The sequence below is a fragment of the Chrysochloris asiatica genome, unplaced genomic scaffold, assembly GCF_000296735.1.
Source record: "Chrysochloris asiatica unplaced genomic scaffold, ChrAsi1.0 scaffold00758, whole genome shotgun sequence".
Classification (NCBI taxonomy): domain Eukaryota; kingdom Metazoa; phylum Chordata; class Mammalia; order Afrosoricida; family Chrysochloridae; genus Chrysochloris; species Chrysochloris asiatica.
The window spans coordinates 54,417-78,285 of NW_006409276.1; the positions used below are offsets into that span (position 1 = coordinate 54,417).

The 23,869-nt window shown below is 55.5% G+C and overlaps 2 protein-coding genes across 3 annotated transcripts; one reads left to right on the forward strand and one right to left on the reverse strand.

Moving 5' to 3' along the window:
* Window positions 1-221: 221 nt before the first annotated feature.
* G6PD (glucose-6-phosphate dehydrogenase) lies at window positions 222-9,236 on the reverse strand. The gene is given in 13 exon segments (XM_006877983.1): window positions 222-312; window positions 398-490; window positions 576-652; window positions 757-992; window positions 1,106-1,292; window positions 1,457-1,550; window positions 1,767-1,892; window positions 1,989-2,147; window positions 2,449-2,666; window positions 2,937-3,045; window positions 3,138-3,175; window positions 8,609-8,736; window positions 9,155-9,236. Coding segments are annotated over 13 exon segments (1,638 nt in total).
* Window positions 9,237-11,522: 2,286 nt separating this feature from the next.
* On the forward strand, window positions 11,523-21,623 carry IKBKG (inhibitor of kappa light polypeptide gene enhancer in B-cells, kinase gamma). 2 transcript variants are annotated; one of them, XM_006877985.1, is made up of 9 exons: window positions 11,523-11,715; window positions 15,539-15,750; window positions 16,318-16,436; window positions 17,843-17,995; window positions 19,129-19,225; window positions 20,012-20,155; window positions 20,626-20,768; window positions 20,946-20,983; window positions 21,436-21,623. In XM_006877985.1, the coding sequence occupies exons 1-9, from the start codon at window positions 11,529-11,531 to the stop codon at window positions 21,621-21,623; spliced, it is 1,281 nt and encodes a 426-aa protein (XP_006878047.1). In that variant the 5' UTR covers window positions 11,523-11,528. The 2 variants fall into 2 exon arrangements, with proteins under 2 accessions (XP_006878047.1, XP_006878046.1); XM_006877984.1 differs by lacking the exons at window positions 17,843-17,995; window positions 20,012-20,155 and having other exon boundaries at window positions 11,529-11,715.
* The last annotated feature ends 2,246 nt before the right edge of the window (window positions 21,624-23,869 follow it).

Genomic DNA, 23,869 nt, shown 5'->3' on the forward strand with positions numbered 1-23,869 from the left:
TACACAGCCCCTCAGCCACGCCCACACTCCTACTCCTGTCCCAGGTCACAGGACACATGACGGGGCCCACACAGTAAGGAAGGTCATTGCACACAGCTTGAATTCTGGAATGTTCTGGGGCTCAGGGCCTGAGCCTGAGGGGAGGGAATGTGGAGCTGAGGCCTGTGGTCCCAAAGTCCTACTGAGCTGGGGGCAGAGAGCAGGTCTGGTGGGGCAGCCATTCAGAGCTTGTGGGGGTTCACCCACTTGTAGGTGCCTTCATACTGGAAGCCCACTCTCTTCATCAGCTCGTCTGCCTCCACAGGACCTCGGCTGGGGAACAGCACCAGGGTGAGACAGGCTAGAGCCCCCCAGTCCCCGTCCCCCTGCAGCCCCCCAGCCCTATCCTGGTTCCCACCTGCCGTAAACATAGGGGACAGGCTGGGCCTTTTCGCGCTCGATCCTGTGCAGGAGCGGTGTGAAGATCCGCCAGGCCTCGCGCAGCTCGTCACTGGGAAGGTACAGTCTGCGGTGAGGGTAGGGGGGCGGTGGGGAGGTGTGTGGGGGGGGCTCCATGAAGGGGGAGTGCCTCTCACCTGCGTACAAAGTGCATCTGGCTCCCACAGAAGACATCCAGGATGAGACGCTCATAGGCATCAGGGAGCTTCACGTTCTTCCAGACAAGAGGGGACAAAAGGGGCTTGGTGGTACTTCCTTCCTACCGTCTTCTGGAATCCCCACGCCCCATCCGCCCAGTCCGTCCCTGCAGTAAAGCACCTTGTATCTGTTGCCGTAGGTCAGGTCGAGCTCGGACTCCTCCGGGTTGAAGAACATGCCAGGTTTCTTGGTCATCATCTTGGTGTACACGGCCTCATTGGGTTGCACGCGGATCACCAGCTCGTTCCGCTTGCACTGCTGGTGGAAGATGTCGCCGGCCACGTCGCGGAACTGCAGCCGCACCTCCGCCTTGCGCTCATTCAGGGCCTTGCCGCAGCGCAGGATGAAGGGGACGCCTGGGGGTCAGGAGCGGTGAGGCCTTAGGCCCGGCTTGGGTCGCGCGGACCAGTGAGAACGTGTATGTGTGTGTAGGAGACCTCGGTCCTCCCCTGTGGCTGCTCGCACTTACCGTCCCACCGCTCGTTCTCGACATAAAGGACGACAGCAGCGAAGGTTGCCGTGGTGGAGCCATGAGGCACTGTGGGGTCATCCAGATAGCCCTTTGTCGCTTCACCCTCCCCGCTGGGGTTGCCCACGTACTGGCCCAGGACCACGTCATCGCTCTTCACTCCCGAGATGCACTTCAAGACCTTGACCTGGGAGCACGCCACAGAGAAGGGCCCTGCTTGTGCCGTTCTCCCGCCTGGGGCAGCCGCACACCAAGTCCCAGCCACAAAGCGCTTTCCCTTCAGGACCACCTCCCACACCCATGCTTCTCCCAAGGGGGAAGCTAAGGCCAGAAAGAGGGCAGCATTTCCACCTTCTCATCTCGGACGTCGTCTGAGTCGGTGGAGGCAGGCTTCTCCATGGCCACCAGACACAGCATCTGCAGGAGATGGTTCTGCATCACATCCCTGGCAGGGAGAGAATAGGGAGCTCCCATCAGGCCCTGTTTCCAGGTGGGGATGGACCGAGGGACGCGTCCGTCTCAGCTCCCGACAGGCAGGCAGGACAGTGAGCGACTCCTGACCACAGAGACCCTGGGGAGTGGAAGGCTCGCTCATGTAGGGATACTTCCCATCATCCAGTCCCCGTAGCCTACACTGACCTCCCAGAAAGAAAGCTCTCACCGGATGATTCCAAACTCATCAAAATAGCCGCCCCGGCCCTCGGTGCCAAAGGGTTCCTTGAAGGTGAGGATCACACACGCGATGTTGTCCCGGTTCCAGATGGGGCCAAAGATCCTGTTGGCAAACCTGTGGGGGGGAGTGGGGAGAAACAGGGCCCATACTTCCGAGGGATCCCAAGGACCCCAACGGTGGCTGCTCCTGGGGCTCCCGCTGCAAACGCACCTCAGAACCATGAGGTTCTGGACCATCTCCTTGCCCAGGTAGTGGTCGATGCGGTAGATCTGGTCCTCACGGAACAAGGAGGCGATATGGTTGGACAGACGGTCGGAGCTCTGCAGGTCCTTACCAAAGGGTTTCTCCACGATGATGCGGCTCCAGCCACTGCCGGGAAGTGCTCATGAGACTCCGGCCCCCCCCCCCATCAAGACCCTGCTCTCTTTCCCGTCCTACATTTGACGCTGGGGCCTCGAGGCTGGTAAGGGCACAGAGGACTGGGCTTAAGGAGCAGATGTGGGGCACTAAACGAGGGCCGACTGAAAGCGAGATGGCAGCACTTTGGGCCCAGAGCAGACAGCAGTGAGATTTTTCGTGGAGCAACACTGCCACCTGGTGGCCCGTGGGGGGGATGGCTGCCAACGAGGACTAGACAATGGTGGGAAGGGAGGGCTGGGGACAGGCTTACGTGGGGCTCATGCAGGTCTCCCTGATGTTCTTGGTGACAGCCTCGTAGACAGTGGGGGGCAGGGCCAGGTAGAAGAGACGATTGGCCTGGGAGCCGTGGTGCAGGGCGTTCATGTGACTGTTGAGGCGCTCATACGAGGCCGGCTGGTCGTACTGACCAGCCACATAGGAGTTGCGGGCAAAGAACTCGTCCAGCTTGGCCTTCTCCTCTGGGGTGGCCTGGGTGAGACACACACACAGACTCATCCCTTTCCTGCTTTGCATGTGGTGGGGGCTCCCCTCATTCCACCACTTGTGTGGGTTATTCAGGGAAGATGCTTCTGGGGGCTCCTAGTGGGCTTCCAGACTGGAGAGGGCTTTGGCCAGGGGCCACTGAAGCAGTAGCAGCAGAGGGAGAGTGGGCAGAGACGCAGAAAGGCCCCTTGGGGTCCTGTAGCCAGGGCCTGACTCCCACCTGGGGCAGGTAAAGCCAAGGGAGGGGGCACTCACTTTGAAGAAAGGCTCACTCTGCTTGCGGATGTCGGCCACTGTGAGGTGAGACCGGGCATAGCCCACAATGAAGGTGTCTTCGGGTAGGAGGCCATCTCGGAAGAGCCACCTATGGACAGAGTGCTGCCATGTGAGGCTGGCATGGCCAGGCTGGTCCCTGAGGGAAGCTGTGGGGGCAGCGGGGGTGGGAGGGGTGCTTACCAGATGGTTGGGTAGATCTTCTTCTTTGCCAAGTCGCCCTGTGGCAAAGTGAACAGGCTTAGTCAGAGGTGACCGGACAAGGGAAGTCTATGTCCCTTGTCTCTGGCCCTGATGCCCAGATCTGGGCCCTTGCCCAGGGACGTCAAGTGGTCACTCATATCTCCATCTTGTCCCCAGAGGAGCCTTCCAATGAGAGATGACATTGGCTTCTAACCCTGACCCCAGGATGCTACACACGGGAGGCTCTGCTGGGCCATTATGCAAACTGTGTCCCTCACCCAACTGGAATGTTCTTGAGTAGACAGAGCCCTTTTGGGACCACAACCCTGGAAAATGAAAGAAAGCGCAAACAAGAGCAAACCAACCACTTCTAAGCAAATCAATGGTGGGTTAAGGTAGACAAGTGGTAAAACCAGTGCCGCCGACCCATAGTGACCCTGTAGAGGGTTTCCAAGGAGCAGATGGTGAGCTTCACCTACCAGCCTTGCAGTGCAAACTGACACCAGGGGAGTGGGGGTCAAAACGCGAGTGCGGTGTCCACCCAGAACCGATGCCCATGGCAAGCTTTAAGGGGAGGACAGCCAGGCCTGGGTGCCGATGAGAAGACACACAGGGAAGAGGTCACATGACCACGGAGGCTGCGGTTGGAGTCCTGAGAGCGAGCATTTCACAGGCCGTCTCCACCCAGAACTGGGAGAGAGTCGGGTGTCTGTGGCTATAAGCCACCCAGCTGGTAGGACTTGGTTACGGTGGGCCCAAGAAAGGAATGATCAGTGTTTACGTTAGAAACCAAAGAAAACATAAAATGGAAAACAAAAACGGTTAACAAAGCCCAAAGTTAGGGTTCGAAGAGGGGGCAAAGCCGCAGGCATGAGTCACAGAACAACCTTAAGGCACATCAGGTTACTTCAGCGAAATGCTCAAGTTCCGAGACAAAGCCAACTGACCAAGATGGACTCAAGAAGGCGCAAGGGACTGACAGGGACAAAGACTAGATGAGTGTCAAAGAGCCACGACCTGGATGGCCCAGACACACATGCCCAAAGCCATGCAGAAGCAAAACGAGCCCTGTAGTCAGCGGCTCAATGTTGAAAGCCAGCAATCACCATTCAAGTCACCAGTAAAGGAGATGAAAGGGAAACAGTGCTCAGCAATCTCCTCCTGGGGTGGCTCTGTAGGGTCAGCAGTTCTAGGCCACCAGCTGCTCCTGTACAGGGCTTCAACCTTATTAAAGTCAACAGCTACAGAAGAGTATCTCGTAAACTACAGATCCACTCACAGTAGAAACTCGTAATCAGCACTGAACTACAGACCACAAGGTTGGCGGTTTGAGTCCAATAGCCACTCTGTGGGAGACACACATTACTGCAATGACTGAAAACCCAGAGCCTCAGAAACCCTATACAGGGCTGTTATGAGTTGGAAGTGACTTGATGGTTTCACAAGAAGCCTGACAGCAGGCACCTACAAACAGTAGCCACATGGAGCCAGGGTCCCTGAGTCACTCCTTATAGGCCGAGAGTGTGACCACTGCAGGGAGCACCGTGCCCTGGGAGGATCAGCTGGTGTCAGACTGGGCAGAAGGCAGGCTATAGGGTGGAGGCAGCCCGGGGCTGACTGATGGCATTTTCTGCCAGTCATCTGGGGAAAGGCAAATCCCAAAGCAACCATGCAGTGGAGACCCCTGGCCAGAGAAGCTGTGTGACGGGGCACTCCTCAAGGACTTACAGCTGATGAAAGTCAGGAACGGTAAACAGACACGAGATGCTGCTTAGCCGAGGGGTAGGGGCTGACCACCTGAGAAGGAGCACCCGGTGCATTTCCCCAGTGCAATCACGTTAGAAATTGAGAGTAGACAAGACCGGACAGACTTGTGCGTTTCGGTGTGGACCTCAGGGAACTGCCAGGAAAAGCAGACCGAGTTGGGCTGGGAGTGGGTGGAAGAACTGGCGGAACTACCCTCCTCACCCACTCGGGACACTGTGCTGCTGTGTGTGGGGGGAAAGTTGCCTGAAATTGGAAAAAAGCAAACTCCACGTGGATGAGGCGGCCCAATAGGCCGTGGAGGCAGAGACGTCAGGTGCAGTGGACTCCAGGTTGTAAGAGCCAAGCTGTACAAAGTTGCCGAACAGGCAAAATGACTCTGCCCTTCGGAGTAGAGGGACTTCTGGGATGTGAGCTCAGTCTGAGATCCCCTCAAGCTGCAGTCCTGGGCCCTGCTCTTTCTTACCCCTTAAACAGGAGAAAAGGGAATTAACCCATGAGCAACCACCAGCTGCAAAATGGAATGCAAAACTGTGTCATTTACCAAAGTCCAAACTCAAGAGAACCCAGGAATACATGCAAGCCATTTCCGTGCCATCTGGGGAGGGGATTTCCAGCTGTCAGTCTCCTGAAGACCAACAAAACAGGGAGCCGGCAACCGTGTAATTAGGAGTGTGGGATCGGCCCCCACAAAGGTTAGCCGAACTCGGATTCCAATGCCGAAAGTGTAACTCCAGCGACGCTTTCATAGATGTGGTCTAGCCGGTCTGACCTACAGTGGCTTACGCAAGCCCGCAAAAAGGCAAGATCTGCCATCACCTGGGCTGGCACTGAGGCTCACCAGAAGGTAAACTTACCTGGTATGCCTTTTAGCATGACACTTGCAAGGCAACTTACTATGGTGACCTTGTACATAGCGAGCCCAGCCTAGGTAAACAGCCGCTTTGAAAGCGACAATGCCTACTAACACAATCTGCTAAACCTTCCTGATACCAAGTCACATTTGCTTATGATCCAATTCCTGAAGGCGGGGAGCACTGACGGCTGTGTGTCCCTTTTCACTAGGTCACAGTTGACCCACACCCTTCGGGATTAACTACAGATAAAACCTGCTTGCCTAGTTTCAGCTCAGCCCCTCCAACCGTCAGCTTGTCTCCAAGTCACTGAGAGAAAGGAGAGGTAGGAGCTAGAGCAGTGGGGGCAGGAGGCAAGGCAGGTAGTGTCGTTCCCCCCCCCGCCCCGACTGCCCCTCATCGGCCTCTTTGGGAGGAAAGGAACATGTTAGGAAACCACTCAGCTTGCTGAGTCGATCGAATCTTTCTCAACGTGGTCAGCTGGGGTCATGAAAGGGCTTCAAGTTGTGAGAAGAGTTGCGGGGGGGCCCTCATTTCCCCTCAGAACTACAGTGGGAAAGGTCCGATCAAGGTCTCCAGCCATGTCAGAACTGCCCGCCGAGGTGTTTGCTGCTTCCTGGAGGCATCTTTCTTGGTTGTTGTTTTTTTTTTTTTTGGGGGGGGGGAGGCTGTGACCCTCTCCCCTTGGGGGTCACAGGGGCCAGGAAGTGGCTGGCATGCAGGGGCAGAGCCTCAGGCCTGGCTGCTGGCCATCTGGGAGGAAGCTGGGAGTCAACAGGGCCTGACACCCTGACAAAGGGGCCTCCCTCCTCCACCCTGGGGGCCATGAATCACAGGCCTTTGGGGCAGTGCCAACGTAATGTAATGGTGACACAGCAAGAACCTTATCTGCCCAAGGGGAAGGGGTGGAGCCCGGCCGCTCAGTCCTCCTTGCCCAAAGTCCTCATGCTTCCTTCCCACAGGGAAACTGAGGCCCAGCGAGGTGACTTCCTCTCACAGATTCCCAGTCATGCTCTCCCTCTCAAGCCCTCTGTGTGCAAGCAGCTCAACTAGCCAGCCGCGAGGAGGTTCAATCAGATGGGGAAAGACAGGGCCTTTCATGGTCCCTAAGGAGAAACTAGGTTCTTTCATCCCAGAGCTTTCTGGACTGGGATCTCTGCCTATGGCATCGTGTGCCCTCCCACTCCCTTCCTGCGTGGGGGTGGGGAAGGGGAAGTGGCCACACAGCAGGGTGACAGTAATGGTAACTGTGGGGAAGTGTCCACATAGCCAGGCTGCCCCAGAAAGGAAGTGAAGTGGGGGTGAAGGTGTGGGATCACGCGCACCCAACCTGCCTAGGCTCTGGGCCTGCCAGCCACAGGCCTCCTGCCGGCTTCTAGGCCATGGCCAGCTTGCACTGACTCAGGGCTTTGCCTCTGCTCTTCGCTTTATCACCAAGGGTCTCCCTTGACCAGGGCTCTCCAGGCCCTGGGCCCACTCCCAGCCCCACTGGTTTCTCCTGAACTCAACCTAGTCTCCCAGAGAGCACAGGGCCTTGATGGCAGTGGCAGGGGCTGGGGCTGCAGCAGAGAATGTGTGGTTCCCCAGAGCAGTACACGGTGGGGGTTCTTCTGAAGTGCTCTAGAAGGGAGGACCCACCCACTCTGCTGAAACCCCACACAGGCTCTTAGGAGGAATTCTCACAGAGCAGAGGAGAGCAAAGGGGAACCTTGCTGTCGGGTGGTGTAGTGCTTAAGCACTGGCTGCTAATGGAAAGGTTAGCAGTTCAAATCTACCCAGAGGCTATGAGGGAGACCGAGGTGGCAATCTGCTTCTAGAAAAATCACAGCCTAGGAAACCCTCTGGGGTGGCATCCAACAATCCACCCACCCCAGTGGGATCCGTCTGTGGGCCAGCCGGCTTGGATGCTCTGAGAATTATACCAGTTACCTACCCCCCTCCAGTCAGGTGTGAAGTGCTAGATCCTTGAGGGGACCTGCTGCTTTCCCTGGGGGTGAGGGGGCTTGGATGCTCTGAGAACTATACCAGTTCTCTCCCCGTCCCACCCCCCCCCAGTCAGGTATGAAGTTCTAGATCCTTGAGGGAACCTGCTGCTTTGCCTGGGGGTGAGGGGGACGTGGGAGGCAGAGCCCAGAGCTTGGTCTTGTTCTTGCTCTGGACTCAAGTGCCTCGTTTTGTTTTTTGGGGGCTCTCTTTCCCAACCTCTGATCAGAAACACAAAGGTGCCAAAAGCCTCCAGCACCAATGAGGAGGAGCAGTACTGCCCACCCTCGCCAACTCTAGCCTAAGACAATACCAGTGCGGTTTATGGCAAATATGGTCACATGAAGGCCAGCAGGTTTGGGTCAACTGGTTGTACCTCTCTGCCTTTTCATTAAGTCTTTGCAAAGCAAAATGTCAGTTCCCCATCAGGTCTTAGAGACTGGGGTAAAGCGATGATGTGAAAAGCAAGGCAGACTGTTTGTCTCCAGGGACCAGAGGTGTTGTTAGCAATAGGTGATGATTGGGTCTCAGATCTTGCCTCTGGGACTAATTTACTGGATAACACTTAAAAGTCACCAGCAAGTCTGAAAGAGATCCTCCCGGTCCGGCTCAGCTTTCTCAGGAGGGGGGGGGAGGAGGAGGCTGCGGCTAGCCGAGGTGGCGGAGAAAGTCCTCCCACTGGATCCAAGTCCCAGGGCTGAGTGTGGATTTAGAAATGCTGAGAGCAAGGAATGCGGTGCCGAGCAGGTGTCACACGTAGAAAGAGAGAAGCCTTGTAGTGCCTCTGTGGCCCCCACCAGCAGGGAAAGGTCAGGCGCAATGTCCCAGTAAGGCTGGTTTTTGTGATGTGGGGGCTGGGGAAGAACTCACCGAGGCGCCCATGATGATGAAAATGTGGGTATCAGACTGGTGGAAGGCATCGCCCTGGTACAGCTCTTCCCGGAGGATTCCGCACACCTGGGTCCGGCTCAGGGCCACCTGCTCAGCCATGGTTTTCTCTGGGGGGAACAAAAGGTTCCTTGACAAGTCCATTACTGGAAAAGCATCTGGTCGGGGGACTCTGTTGACTGAAACCACTCTCCGTGAAGGCGCCCAGGGCTGGCCAGGCCGGTTTAGAAACGGCTGTCTTAGTTCAGGGAGTACCTTCTGAGCATCACACCATGGCCACTCCAGTGGGAAATCAGCAACAAGCGGGGGAACCTGTTACACTCTGCTCTAGCTCTATCGCTGCTAACCAGCGTGACCCTGGGCAAGTCACCATCCCTCAAAGGGACTCCGTGTCCTCAGCGGCCCGATGGGGGCTGCAGGGAACACCTTGTTCTGTTAAGCCCCTCTCCACTCCGTCCCGCCCATCCACAGGGTAGCTGGTGCTGGCGGGCAGCCTCACCTCTCTTCTGGCTTGCCTGACTCACTTACCTGCGCCACCTCACAGTTCCCTGCAGCACTCGCAGCCCCGGACTGTGTGGCCGTTTCCGGGGGCTGCGCCCCGCCAGCCCATTTAACCAGCGGGGGCGGGGGCCTCGGCTGAGCCGATGGGCCTCAGGCGAGACTCATGGGGCGGGGCTTTAATCGACCCCTCCCGCATGGGGCGGGCTGGGGCGGGGCAGCGAGAGAGTAGGGAGAAAGAGGAAGAGAGAGACAGAAACGAGACAGGCCGACCCAGGACACGTGCGCGCGCATCCCCAGCCCTCGTGGTGGTCCTCCACGCCTCTCCCAGCCCCGCCCCTCAGGCACCAGCGCTGGCTGCCGGGTCACGGGCCGCTGTCTGTCCTCGTCGCCGTCGCTCCGCATCACCAGCTGTCTCTCTGGAGTTCATTTCCACGGCGTTCACCCGAGTCCCCATCTCTTGCCGGGCCCCGCCCCGCCCTAGTGTCTCGGCTTTCCCGCCGACCCCAGGCGACCATGAGCCCTCGCGGAGCGCCGACTTCCGCTGGGCAGCGTGGCCACGCCTCCTCTGGATAGTTTCCCCCCCTCCCCTCAGCTTCGCAATCTCTGGAGCCCCGCCCTCTCATAGGACCCGGCGTCCGCAAACCACCCTTATTGGTCAGCTTCATCTTGGCTCCTCCCCAGGCAGGGACGGGACGCCGCCGGACGCCCCGGGAGCCGAAGGGGTGTGGTGGGTGCGGCGCCCCGAGGAGGAACTTGTCACTTGGCGAGTGGCCCGTGAGACCGACCGAGCATGGCGGCCTCGGGCTTTCCTCTGTGCAGGCTGCGGCCTTGAGTTGCTAGTGTAGCTCTCGCCATCCTCTGTGGATGCCAGGTCGGGGGCTTGCCTGATTCGCTTCCGGATCCCACGGCTACGACACAGGAAGCCGGAAGTGCAGGTTTCGACTGCTGGAGAAGGGAAGGGCGACTGTAAAGTGGGGCTTTCTTGGAGCGCTGGGGATCTGGGCGCGTTGGAGGCCCGCTGCTCTCGCCTTTTCCACGTCGGACCGTCTCTGTTGACAGGTATGGTTCTCTTTCCCGAAGACCGTGTACCATCGGCAGGCGCTTCGCCGCCTCGCCGAGACTCCCTGAGCGTCCCCGCTGCCCCTCCTTTTGGGCCCTGGCTGGTTCCAGCCGCGCGCTTCTAATGCACCGGCCGAGGGGGCTGATTCGAGAGCCAGGCTAGCGGGACGGTGCTGGATCCTCTCCTCGGCCGCAGGCTCTGACTAGCGTAAGGACGCTCGGAGACATTTTCTGTCCATCCGGCTTGAATGCATTTGAAGCCATTAAATCTTTCAGAAAGAAAGACCTCAAATATAGCAAGTCAATCAATGTCTTACTTCCTATGCTTCAGTTTGGGCACTTTGCAAAAACAATTACTATCTATCCGATCTCACTCCATTTCTACCACCTGAGGAGGAATGCATGGTGCCCGACTTTTTCGGGGAACTAGCTACTAAGGCCAACCGGGCAGTGTTTCGTTCTGCTGTGCATAGGGTCGCTATGAGTCGGTACCAACTAGATGGCACCTAACAACAACAACAACAACAGCTCCTAAGGAGACCGGTGTAGCTGGGGCAAAGTGAGCGAGGGAAGGAAGGAGTGGGGACCAGATGGGACAGAGCCTTTGGCTTTTACACCGAGGCGGGTTCTGAGGGGAGAAGGGACGGACTCGGAAGTACATCTTAGATGGATTGTTCTGCCTGTGGTGGGAAGAACCGACTGTAGTGGGGGTGGGGGAGAGAAGGGTAGGGGCAGGGTGACCTGTTAGCAGGTTATTGTACGTATCCAGGTGGCAAACGATGGTGCCTTGGGCATTTAATTATGGAAAGCTCCCAAGGTGTACAACAGTAGACAGAATAGTGGGGTAAATCCCGTGTACCAACCTCCCAACTTCAACAGTCTTGTTTAGTTTATACTTCCGCACTCCCTGCCATTATTGTTGTGACTAGTATCGACAATAGCTTTGAAAATCGAATTCACATATTGCATAAGTCAGCCTATCAAAGTACACAATGTCATGACTTGTAATGCGTTCCAGGTCATGCACCCGTCTCCACCACTCAATTTCATTCCTCCCTGCTGCCCCCCAGTCGCTGCCAACTGCCAGCTAGGGAGTTTCTGTACCTGCCGATTCTGGACATTCATGTAACGGGACTGACACCGCCCGTGGTAGTCCTCTGTGATTGGTTCCTTTCACTCAGCCTGTTGTTAAGGTTCATCAGTGTCATAACACACATCAATCCTTTGGTTCTTTTTTAGGGTCAAATCATATTCCAGTTTTAGATCCCTGGGTGTTGAGAAGTCTTCAGGGGGCTGGGGTGAAGTGTGTGCGGCCTTTGTCTTCCAGACTCTGCCGTCTTGGATGAACAGGCATCTCCGGAAGAATCCGCTTTGTGAGATGGTGCAGCCCACGGGTGGTCCAGCAGGGGACCAGGACGTGCTGGCTGACGAGTCTTCTCTGGGCAAGCCCACCATGCTCCACCTGCCTTCGGAGCAGAGCGTCCCTGAGACCCTGCAGCGCTGTCTGGAGGAGAAGCAGGAACTCCGAGGTGAGCAGGATCCAGGCGGGTGCAAGGTCGGGATGGCTGGCTTGGCTGAAGTGGCAGCTGTAGTTTATCACTCACTGGAACTCGGGCTGTGTGCTCTGAGAGATGGGTTTCCGCTTCATCCTGCCCCGGCCGGCCAGCGTGCTGGGGAGTAGGAGAGGAAAGCACAGACCCTGGCTGCTCAGTGGGGTGCCTTTGCTCATGCTTCCCCAGAGGCCATGGTGCCTGCCTGTGTCTTGTGGGCAGCAGTGGACTGCATTGACTCTATCTAATGAGAGCTGGCTGTCAGACTGAAGGGTTGGGGCCTAAGATGCTTGTGATGGGGTGGGAAGGGAAGGAGGACCTTAGTGGCGGGGGACAGGACACGACGACGTCTGGGCGAAGGTATGACTCCATGTATGTGAAATGTGCAGAAAAGGTGGAGCAACAGAGACCGTCAAGATTAGGGGCTGCCCAGAGTGGAGATGGCAACGCAGCCAGCGACTCCACTGGCCACTTCACAGTGTCTTTTGTCTCACTAAGAAGCTTCTAGAAGCAGAGGCAGTGTGTGAGGGCTGAGCCTCGGCAGCCAGGCAGCATTCTGGCAGAGTGCGCAGGAGAGCTGTGGGCAAGGCACATGCTTGGGCGTGGAGCCTCCGGGTTGGAACATGGCCGTACGTAGGGAAGGGGATCAGAAAGAGTCTTCAGAAAGTTGGGCTGCTAACGGACAGCAGTTTAAAGCCACCAGCCGCTCCTCAGGAGCCGAATGACCCTTTGCAGTCTTTACAGTCTTGGTGAAAAATAGAATTCAGTGATAAAAGATTAATGATCATTTGTTGTTGTTGTTGTTAAGTGCCTTCGAGTCGGTTCCGACCCATAGCGACCCTGTACAGGGTTTCCGAGGGTGTAAATCCTTACGGGAGTAGAAAGCCTCATCTTTCTCCCGCGGAGCGGCTGGTAGTTTCGAACCGCTGACCTTAATGATCATAGTAACAATAATAATAGTAAATCCTTTCTTTCTCAACATGGTGGTGATAGGTGGTTATATGCTGTGGAGTCCGTTCCGACCCATAGTGACCCTGTGCAGGGTTTCCGGGGCTGTAAATTTTTACGGGAGCAGAAAGCCTCATCTTTCTCCCGCGGAGCGGCTGGGAGTTTTGAACTGCTGACCTTGAGGTTTGCAGCCCGATTCGCATCCTTGCCGCTAAGCTCCATCAAATTGCTGACACTTTTGTGAGCGATGGTAGCAGCAGCCTTTTAGTCCATCTTGAAAGAACTGGCAGGTGAACCAGGTCAGTGCAGTCTGTTTTTACAGTGTGAACTGAAGAAAACCGGTTCGGAACCAGAACAGGACGCCTGATAATTGCCATTGAAGCTTTCTTTCCTGGGGGTTTGTCTCCTGAAGCTTTGGCTGACTTTCTCAGCACACTCAGAATAAACAGGTGTTGTCATTCTTTGGCTCCCTAAAAGTCAACAAGCGAAATTCCTCGAGCAGCCCCAAACAGTGGCCTGACCTTTGCTTTGACTGGACTGCTGTCATCCCTTGGGAGCCATTGTTTTGATTCTATTTTGTCTTCAGGATCAGACTGGCAAAGCCACGTTTCATCTCCTGTTGCAATTCTGTAGAGAAATCCTTCAGGATCTAGATTGCACTTGTTTAAAATGTTCATTGAGAGCTCTGCTACCCGGACCAGCGGCCCCCAAGTTTGCTCAACTTTCCTTTTTTAGTTAGAAGTGTGTAACTAGAACCAGTTGAGATGTCTGTGGCGTTGGCTGCTTGGCTGCTGTTAATTGTCCTCTTCAGTTAGGGCATGGACAAGATTAATTCTTCCCCTTGAAAATTGATGTGGACTTCACCTTCAGCATCGTCTTGTCCCTTCTATTTTTTTATGTTTTATTGTGAATTATATGATAGTTTACATGAGAGAACCTCAGTTCCATATTCATTCCATTGTATATTGTTACATTGCGATGGTTCCGATCCCCTCCATGCCTCGTCTTCCGACCAAAGGGCATATCCTAGAAGCCGGTGCTCTACGCTCCCCCCTCCCCCCTCAGTCTTCGGCCCACAGTTCCTTTCCCTCTCTGGATCCAAAGTCCCCAGCCGCTTCATCCCTCCTTGTCATCATCTCTGTCTCCATCTCAGGCATCCCCGGTTCTCTGGGTGGGGTCCCGTTCTTGGCTCTTATCCGTTGGTGGTCCCAGAGACCTCCACTCTTAGACGGGAGAAATAATCGCTCTCTTCCTTGCTACAAAACATCTACCCTTGCATTTCCAACACTCACAATCCATCTTGATAACCGTTATTCACTACAGTATCGCATGTTACCCATCTGTATTTCATTTCATCAGCTCCACCTAGACAAGAATGAGTTCTCCATTTGTAAAGCGCCCATTTCCTATGAGCTTTGTGCCCATCATTTTTTTGTGAAGCATCAGTGATTTCGCCATTTTTGCATCCAAGTTTCACCATAAATTGTTCTTGCTTCGATTTTAGCAGAATTCGTGTTGCTCTGACAGGGACTCATTTTAAACTGATGTCTTCTCCTTCTCCCTAAACTAAATCCTGTTCACACATGTTACAACAAGTTAGTAGGAGTTTATTTTAATTGCAAAATATTTTGGAAATCCACACGTAGTTTTGTTTACGGAACACATTTTCCATGAACTTTTTGGAGACCCCTCGTCGTTGGAAGGTTTGACTTTGGGGCCAGCAGAGTGTTCTGTTGCGTTTTCTTGACCAGAGTGGGGGCGTGGAGCTGCTGTCTCCTCCCGTTTTTGTGTAGCTGTTTGATGGCCCCACTGCATGCTGGTTCCCCCGCCTGTTCGGTTGGGTTCCCAAGACCTGCGCCTGCTCCATGGCTCTTCCCCACTGTCAAATACACATATGAGGACATGGGAGTTCTTGTGGCACATCATCAGTCAGTGGTCATGGGAGTGGTCATGGGAGTTCATGTCACCAGCCCAGCCCTGGTGGCCGTCACTTCGAGTCTATAAGTTCTCTATGGCAGGACATATGGTGTTCCCGAGTCATTTAGGAAGAAGTGTGATCGGTTCACACTTTTCATGGAGTCCGATCTACCTAGCAAGTTTCCGCCGTTTAGAAGAGTGCTGTGCAGGGACGTGCTGACCCCCAGCCTTCAACAGTGGCTCCCCGCTCGCTCTCTCTGTCTCTACGAACTTGCCCATTCTAGGTTTTGTATGTAAGTGGGGTTTCACAATAAGGTGACCTCAACACTTCTGTGGAATAAGGAAGTCAAGGGATAATAATAGGTTGTTGACTGTAAAACTGATGATCTGATGATCTGCTCTGAAAACCTTCCTTTAATTCACAATAAAGAGTTTAATAGAAAATTAAACCAAAAAAGAAAGTGAAAGTTTCCCAGGAACTTTTGAAAGCCCCGCCCCCTTGTGTTTGTTTCTGATTGACAGGTTGGATTCCGCATTCGGTCTCCAGCTCTGTCCCTAGGGTAGCTAGTCATACTCCACCATGAGGGCTTATCTATCATGCGAGCATGGCTGCTTGTTGGGGCCAACCTTTTGGCTATTGCAAATTGTGCGTTAGTGATCACTGGGGCACAGGTGTCTGCACCCTCTCTTCAGTTCATCTGGGTGTGTACCTAGGAGGGGACTCGATGGGGCGCGGTTGTGGCATGACCAGACTGCTTCGAAAGGGTGTGAATGAGGGTTCAGGGTTCTCCGCATCCTCACCTGGTGTGTGTACTATATTACGGGGACATTCGGGGCACAGTGTTAGTGAAGTGTGGAGCAGGCCTCATAGAGGTGGGCGGCTCTGGCCTTGGGCCCTGGGGTTCCCCTTGCTCCTTGCTGTCTCCTTTGGTGCCAGATGCCATCCGGCAGAGTAACCAGATGCTCCGAGAGCGCTGTGAGGAGCTGCTGCATTTCCAGGCCAGCCAGAGAGAGGAGAAGGCGTTCCTCCTGCAGAGGTTCCAGGAGGCGCGGCAGCTGGTGGAGAAGCTGAACGGGGAGAAGCTGGAGCTGAAGAGGCAGAGGGAGCAGGCCCTGCGTGAGGTGGAGCACCTCAAGAGATGCCAGCAGGTAGCCAGCAGCCAGCGAGGGGGCGGGGCTGCCGGCTGACAGGGCTCCAGGTGCAAGTTGCAAACCTAGACGGCACGGAGGGAGGGCTCTAGGAGAGACCGGGTGGAGGAGGGCTGAGGGGATGCCCGGAGAGGACTTGAGCTTTACCTCTGTGTGCATTGGGCACCGTCGCAGGGCTTCCTGTAGAATGACGAGTGTAGGGGGCACGTCTGGGGCGTCCATACCCTATATAGTCCAAAGAAGTCTTTGGCCCTTGCCTTGCTTCTAGCAGATAGAGTGTTGTGCCTGCTGAGAGTGTCTTTGCTTATCAAAGTTCCCTCTTTGCTTGGGAGGACGGCTGGGGACTAATTTCAAGGGTCTAGCAGGAGGGTCAGGGTGGCAAGCTGCTGACCCAGACACCGAGGTGGTTGTGGCCAGGTGGTGGCGGTGGCTTGATGTTGCTGTGATCACTCAGCCATCTCCCAGAGCTGAGGTGGGGTGGGGGCTGTAGGGGCTGTTGAGAGTGCGGGTGCTAAAGGGAGGGAGAAGCCTTCCGCGTCTGACCGGAAGTGGCTTTTGTTCTTGCAGCAGATGGCTGAGGACAAGGCCTCAGTGAAAGCCCAGGTGACGTCCCTGCTAGGGGAACTGCAGGAGAGTCAGAGCCGCTTGGAGGCCGCCAACAAAGAGCGACAGGCTCTGGAGGGCAGGTGAGCGGGCAGGGACAGCCTACCCTGCAGACTTCTTGGTGCTCCCAAGAAGGCATGAGTTCACAAGGGGGCCGATTCCTGTGAGGACATGTGTCCATTCCCCAACAGTTTGATTCGTTTCCACGGCAGCTGTCCCTCCTGGGCTCCTGGTAACCTCTCTCCTGGGTGTGATAGCTCATTGTAGTGGCTACCCACAACTTATAAGACATATGTCGTGCGGTGTGTTCTGGAAACGTTGTTAAGTGCTGTCAAGTTGATTCCGACTCATAGCGACCCTGTATAGGGTTTCTGAGGATCGGCTGGGGGTTTGAACTGCTGACCTTGCTATTAGCAGTCCAGCTCCGAGTCTGCAGCGCCAAAACTTCCTATTAGATTCCGACTCACAGTGACCCTGCATAAGGTTTCCAAGGAGCAACTGGCGAGCTTGAACCACTGACCTTACAATTCAAACCACAACGTCACACCAGGACTCCAGGTGACAATTCAGGCTCTGGACCTGTTGCTAAGTCCCCAGAGGTATCCCGCTCTGTCAGTAAGCCATACCTGAAGGGCCGAAGGCAAGTGCCTTGAGGCAGCCGCTCTGCCTGGAGGGCTCCTGGTCTTATTGGCCGCGGCTCCTTGCCGTCGCTCACCAGCCCAGTGCTTCTGGAATGGCTCTCCTGTAAGCATGTTGTCAGGTTTTCCGACACCTTGGTTATATGGCCCCGCCAGCGCAGAGGTGCAAGGCACCTAGTTGGCTCTATTAACAAGCTCTCCGTCTTGGAGGACCACATGAACCTCGATGGAGTTCTTCCCACCAACTGCTCTTAGGAACGCCTGGACAGGATTGCTGTGAGTTGGAACAGACTTAACAGCACTTAAAAAAGAAACAAAAAAGTGCAGTAAGTCATTTAAGAGCCCTGGTGTGGCACTGTAGGATAAGCACTGGACTGCTAACTGCAAGGTCGGCCGTTCTAGGCCACCAGCTGCTCCTCGGAAACTCTAAACAGGGGGGTTGCTGTCAGTGTGAACACGTGAGCGATCCACCACGCTGCACGATCTCGATCTTCCACGGCTTCGTCTGGGAGGGGGCAGAATGACTCGGAGTCACTGTCCCCGCTGATGCTCTAGTCATTTCCTGCATTTCGAGGGTCCTTGAGGCCACACCCACAGCCAGTGGTTGATGCCGGTGAAAGGATCTGTGACAGGAGCCACCCGGCCGGCCAGGTGGATAGGTGCATCGTCGAGGTACCCCACAGACTGCCTCAGGCCGCTGGCTCCCTTCCTCGTCTGTCTGCCCAGGGAAGCTCGGGAGCGCCTCGGCGCCCGTGTTGTTGCTGGTGGCACGCACGACCACATCTAGAGCAAGCCCGGTGGTTTGCCCAGGCCTGCTGGGTGCCCGCTGTGACCCCAGTCCACCTTGACAGGGCCCGGACAGCCAGCGAGCAGGCCAGGCAGCTGGAGAGTGAGCGGGAAGCGCTGCAGCAACAGCACAGTGTGCAGGTGGACCAGCTGCGCATGCAGAGCCAGAGCATGGAGACCGCGCTGCGCATGGAGCGCCAGGCCGCCTCCGAGGAGAAGTGAGTGGCGTACCACGAGCGGGGGCAGGACGCAGGGAGATCAGAAAGGCTTAGGCTGTTTGCTCCCTCCCGTGGCTCAGAGTCTGATTTGATCCCTTAACCTTGCAGGAAAGGATAGAGGTCACAGGCAGGAAAGCTGGTCTTGGGAAGAGGCCTCCCCAGGCTGTGTTGGAGGGGAGTTTACTTTGTAGATCCTAAAGAGATATGCAGCTGCTTGCCTCCCGTCCCAGCCTCACATGGATCATATTTGCTAGGTTTTCCCTGGAATCTTTGAAAATGTACATTTTCTAATTTGAAGAGGTACGGTGACAGGGTTCACCATTGCCAAAAATCACAAAACGTCTGTCCTCTTCCTGAGCCCACCCAGAGTCATGCTGTAAAGGGGCCTGGGAGTGTAGTGGGCTACGCTTGGGCCATAGTCTCGGGTTCCTCTAGTCTCTTTCTGACCAGTAAGCCCAGTCTTTTTTTCTGACTGAGTTTTCTTCATTTTCTTCTGAACTGTACCCAGAGTCTTTGCGAGCAGTTGGTAGTGATAGCCACGCCCCATCTATTCTTCTGGGCTCAGACTTGTGGGGACTGATGTTCATGTGGTCTGTTAACCCACAAGTCTCTTCGGTTCTCATCACTCTCCTTTCCTCTGCTATTGTCCCTTAGATGGCTGTTCAAGACCCCAGTCACCACTCACCACTGCAGGGTGTAGGGTTAGGGTTATGTGGCCTATGGTATGCACAGTGGACCTTCCTTCAGCTTTCACCACTGGTCCCAAACGTGTTTTTTCGCCTTATTTTTTTTTCATTGGATCCTATCAAGGTTCACACACTGGTATAGTTGGTACGCCTTGGCAGTTTCCATGAAGCTAGAACCGACTACGTGCATTTCTTTGTTTTTACGTACTTGGCCTTTCTGAAGAGTGTAGAACAGTTCTGTTTCATTATAAATCTTTGTTTTTCTCCTTTTAAAAGTGTCAGCTTTCTTGAGAAAAAAAATACCATTTCGCAAACGATTCTTGCAGTCAGCAGCTTTGTCTCAAATTGATGGCGTTCAGGGTACTGGTGCTCCTGGTAGCTTCGTGCCACAGGAGACGGTGAGGTGGGGCCACAAAGAGGCTGGGCTTTGTCTCAATCAACTCACAGGCGGAAGCTGGCCCAGTTACAGGGGGCTTTTCACCAGCTCTTCCAAGACTATGACAGTCACATCAAGAACAGCATGGCCAGCAGTGAGCGAAACCGAGTGAGTACGGGTGCGCAGGCCTGTCTGGGGCTGAACCTTGCCCTCGGCCCTCTCTTAGCTGTCCTGGGGAAGGAGAGTAGAGCGGGACCTCATCCCCCCAATTCTAGGAAATCGGTGTACAAGACCCGAGTTTCAGACTCAAGAGAATTGGTTTTTGGGAGGACTGCTTGACTAATCGTCGAGTTTTGTCTGGACTATTGCAGCTCTGACCTAGGGAGGACCTTGCCGTACGACAGTAGATGCTCTAGCTTGTCCTCCCATCAGCCCGAGGGAAGCCCCGGTCTCATTTGTCCAGCTCTGACCTCTCCTAGACTTGCCGCTAGGGCTCACAGACAAGAGAAAGATGTGGCCATCCCCTCCGTACACGTTGATAGGCTGGGAGACCCCATGTAAAAGGGAATCCACTTGGTGGCACTGCTTTTGGTCTGGGTCCGATTAGATGAGCCTTAGAAGCGACTTAGGAGGAGCCAGCCTGGAAGCAGATCATGTGAGGAAGCTACAAAATGAGCCCGTTGGTCTCCACAGAGAAGACTTGCGAAGAAAGCGGGCGGCCCACTCACTGGCAGGCACCTGGGAGGCAGGGGTCCAAGACATTGCCTCTAAATGGGTGGCCTGAGGTGGTAGCTAGTCTGGCCCCTCTCTTAGAAGGTCTGCCTGAGGCGGCTTGTGCTCGGTGACTCCGAGGTTCTAGTAAGTGTGCGGGAAGATCTCACCTTCTGCTCTGCCCTTGGGTCCTTGGCGGGTACAGCCTTCTCTCCTGCTCACATTTCCCTGGCACCTCCCTAGGGCATCCAGCTGGAGGATGTGAAGCAGCAGCTACAGCAGGCCGAGGAAGCCTTGGTGGCTAAGCAGGAGCTGATCGACAAGCTCAAGGAGGAGGCTGAGCAGCACAAGACAGTGATGGAGACAGTCCCTGTGCTCCGGGCCCAGGTGAGAGCGCTCCGCTGCGTTGCCCTGGACGGGAGGGGCTGGCAGCCCGGGGCCACTCTAGCCCTGGCTCTTGGCACTTCTCTCTTTGAACAATTGATATGTAGGAGGGGGCTCCGAAAAGTGCGTGGGAAGTCTCCTGTCATGTGACATGATTGTAGCTGTCTTTTTTGGTGTGTGTAGCTGTTGCCCCCCCTCCCCCATTTTGATTGTTTTGATACTGAACTGCCGTGTGTTCACCATGTGGGGAAATTGGCGCAAGGTTTTCATCATCGGTAACTACAGTCAGTGTGCCCCTCCTCCCGCCGGTCAACTTGGGCCTCTGGGCCTTAGCTTTCTCTCCTTGGTTTGTCACCCCTTGCGGTGGCCTTTGGTCAGCTGCCCTGGTCCTGGAGCCCTCCGTGGGTCTGCTGTGGGGAGGGCTTGGCGGGCGGGCGGGCCTGCCGGCAGCTCCTCTCTGCTGGGCTTCCCAGGCGGAGATCTACAAGGCGGACTTCCTGGCTGAGAGGCATGCTCGGGAGCAGCTGGCCGAGAAGAAGGAGACGCTGCAGGAGCAAATGGAGCAGCTGCAGAAGGCCTACAGCAGGCTGAAGGCCAGCTCGCAGGAGGCCACCAGGTGGGCCCTGGGGCACCAGCAGGAGGTGGGAGCGCACTTTGGGGCCCTCCCGTAGCCACTTGGGGAGACTGAGTCCTCTTTGCTCTCTAGGTTAGATTGGCTCCCCCCACCCCTGAAGTCTGTCAGTCCTAACCTAGTGGGCATGTGTGCTGATGGGGAGGGTTTCTCTTCCCGAAGGGCTCAGATTGAGGACATGCGGAAGCGGCACGTCGAGGGCCCCCAGCCGCTTATGCTCTCCGCCTCATGTGAGTGATGGGTGGTGACCTGGCTGGTCACCTCTGCTGTTGGGGCTCCAGGTGGGAGGGCAGTGGGCTCCTGGCTGAGGGCAGCGGACTGGGCAGTAATTGAACGTTGTTAAGTGTTGGTAAGTTGGTTCTGACTCATAGCGACCCTGTATAGGGTTTTTCCAGGGAGCAGCTGGTGAGTTTGAACTGCAGACCTTGTGGTTCATACTGACCTTGCGGTCCAATGCTTTAACCTATAGCACCACACCAGTGCTACAAGGTTGGCAGTTCTGACCCACCAGCTGCTCCTCGGAAACTCCATACAGGGTCCCTATGAGTCAGAACTGACTTATGGCATTTAACAACAACAACAGCAGTTGAATAGGGGGGTCCCAAATTCGTCCTTCTCCCCCCCCTTTCCTTTCTCTTCTCTTCCGCTGTAGTCTCCCCTCCTCCCCTACCCCCTCAGCAGGTACAGGTCCCCTCCATCAACGGATGCTTGTTTTTTTTCCCAGCTCATCACCCCTTTTACCCCCCCGAGGAGCCGCCCGATTTCTGTTGTCCCAAGTGCCAGTATCAAGCTCCGGATATCGACACCCTGCAGATACACGTCATGGAGTGCATTGAATAGAGCTAGCAAGCACAGGACTACCTGTGCTTTCCTCTCGCAGCTGCCTGGTCCAGAGAGTGGGCTGCTGCTTCGAGCCTCAAGAACCTAGCTTTTGCTTCCGCTCTCTGGGGATTGCTGCTTCCTCCCCCTTTACGGCAGCACGGGCCCTGCTCTTTGTGTTCCATCATCCCTGCTTACTGCTGGGGGTTAACCCCCTCTTCCTCCGCTCCCACCCAGGGAAGTCAAGAACTGGGCCCCGGGGCGATTCGGGAGAGCTGCCTCGGCGCCTTGCCCGCCAGGGGCTCTCCCGCCATCCTCATTCTCATGGGTTCCACCTGTTCTTCTATCTTGTGGCTCAACCACAGTGTACTGGGGGGCTTCACAAACTGTGGAAAATGGGCTTAAAGGATAATAGAAGTTTCCCACGAGAGTTTTGAAGCCCCTGGTAGTTAGTCAGCCTGTTCTGTGGCCAATGAGACTGTTTCCAGTCCTCTTGTCATCATTAAAATCTTGTGCCACAGGCACGTGTCGCTTTGGGGTGGCCTCTTGAGGGCAGGGCTATTGGCATCAGGTGTTTCGGGCTGGGGGCATTGGGCAGTGTGCTTTCCCCAGCAGCACTGAGCGGGTGAGGACCTATTCCCCCAGTCTGCCAAGACGGGTGTTCAGACCTCTGAGGTTTTGCCATCCGTTAGGCTGCTGTCTAGTTACTGAGGTCGACCATCCTTTCGGGAGGTTGAAGCTGCCTGTCCCTGTCTTCTATCCATTGTTCTAGCAGGTTGCTAGTCTGTTTTGCTTCTTTGTCTTTAGGAGCTGGTTGTTCCTTAGTGGGATTACCCTTTGTTTGTCATGTCTATTTTCCCGGGTGGATTTTGCCACTTTTGATGTCAGCCCATTGATGAGCCATTTCTTTCATTGCTTCGGGTTTTGGCTTGTTAACCACCTCAAGGTGTGATGGAAGGACACTTTAGACAGGTAGATGTCTCCCTCTTTTGTTCTGGTGTCTAAGTGTGGCCTTCTTTCGGAGCGCTGTGAACAGGGGCAGCTGCCTCCCCTCCCCGTGTTCTGGAAGTTTGTGATGCCTTACAGCAGCCCCAAGTGGCCAGACCCACACTGCTCGTTCCAGAGGCCTCTGCCACCCACTCCTCTTGCACGGTGGCTGAGCTACGTGAACGGTTTCAAGCCACACATACCGTGTGTTGGGGAGGAGGGATTGGGCTTCTTCCTCCACTGGATTTCCAGCACAACTGGGCGGATTCCTCCCGAGGGGGGCCCAGCATGCCTGCTTTTCCAGCTGTGACCCCTGATGTTCATGACCAGGCACATCCCACCTGGAGCTTGCACGCACCCCACTTACCAGTGGTGTCTCCCTGCTGTTCGCTGCCTAAGAGAAGCCTGAAAGTAAGCCCAAGAAAGCCTTGCAACCTCACCAGAAGCTCAAACAGTACAAATCCACAGTAAACAAAGAGGACTGTAAAACAGCAACACAGCACAACAAGGGACAGGGGACAGGAGGCTGCCGACCGCCTGAAGCAAGAGTACTGTCGTTAGGGCTCTAAACCTTGACAGAGGTCCGAGACCCATGGAGACGCGCTGTGGACGGGCTCACCACACCATTGTTTAGAGCAGCCAAAAGGCCGGGCTGGCCTGTGCCACCGTGGTTTTGCCCTGAGGACTAGGTAGCAATGGAAAGGCTGCTAATGGGTCCTTCCACCATAGCTTTGCCCGAATTGCAGAGATCGCAGTGGGAAGCCCTACAGGAAGGCTCTGTCATTGTTCCGTGGTGGAACAATGATGTCCCCATCGCTGAACTGGGGACATCTACCTTTAGTGGTCCACAGTAGGCCTCTCTGAGGCATGGCTGGCACATAGCCAGTGTTACGCAAATGGGTTTGAGAAACAAAACCACTTCCATCTCCCGAGGTACAGTGAGTTCAGGGGAGTCTGGGGCTGAGCAAATACAAGGACAAGACCACAAGGTGGCAGTGGTGCACCACAGATGATTTACTAGGGCTGGCATGCAGTGGAGTGGGGGGCAATCCCGTCAAAGGCAAGTGATGGAGGGGAGGTCACCAGGGAAAGAGGCTAAGGGAATTCCTAGAGAATGGGGGGGGTGGGGGTGGAGCTGGAGAGGGAGCTCAGCAGCAAGGTGCTTGTGTAGGGCTAGCAACTTCTCACAGAACTTCCAGAAGGAGCCAACCCATGCAGCACCTTGATTTCAGTCTTCTGGCCTCCAGAGTGTGACAGGGTTCTGTGGTTTTCAGCCACCG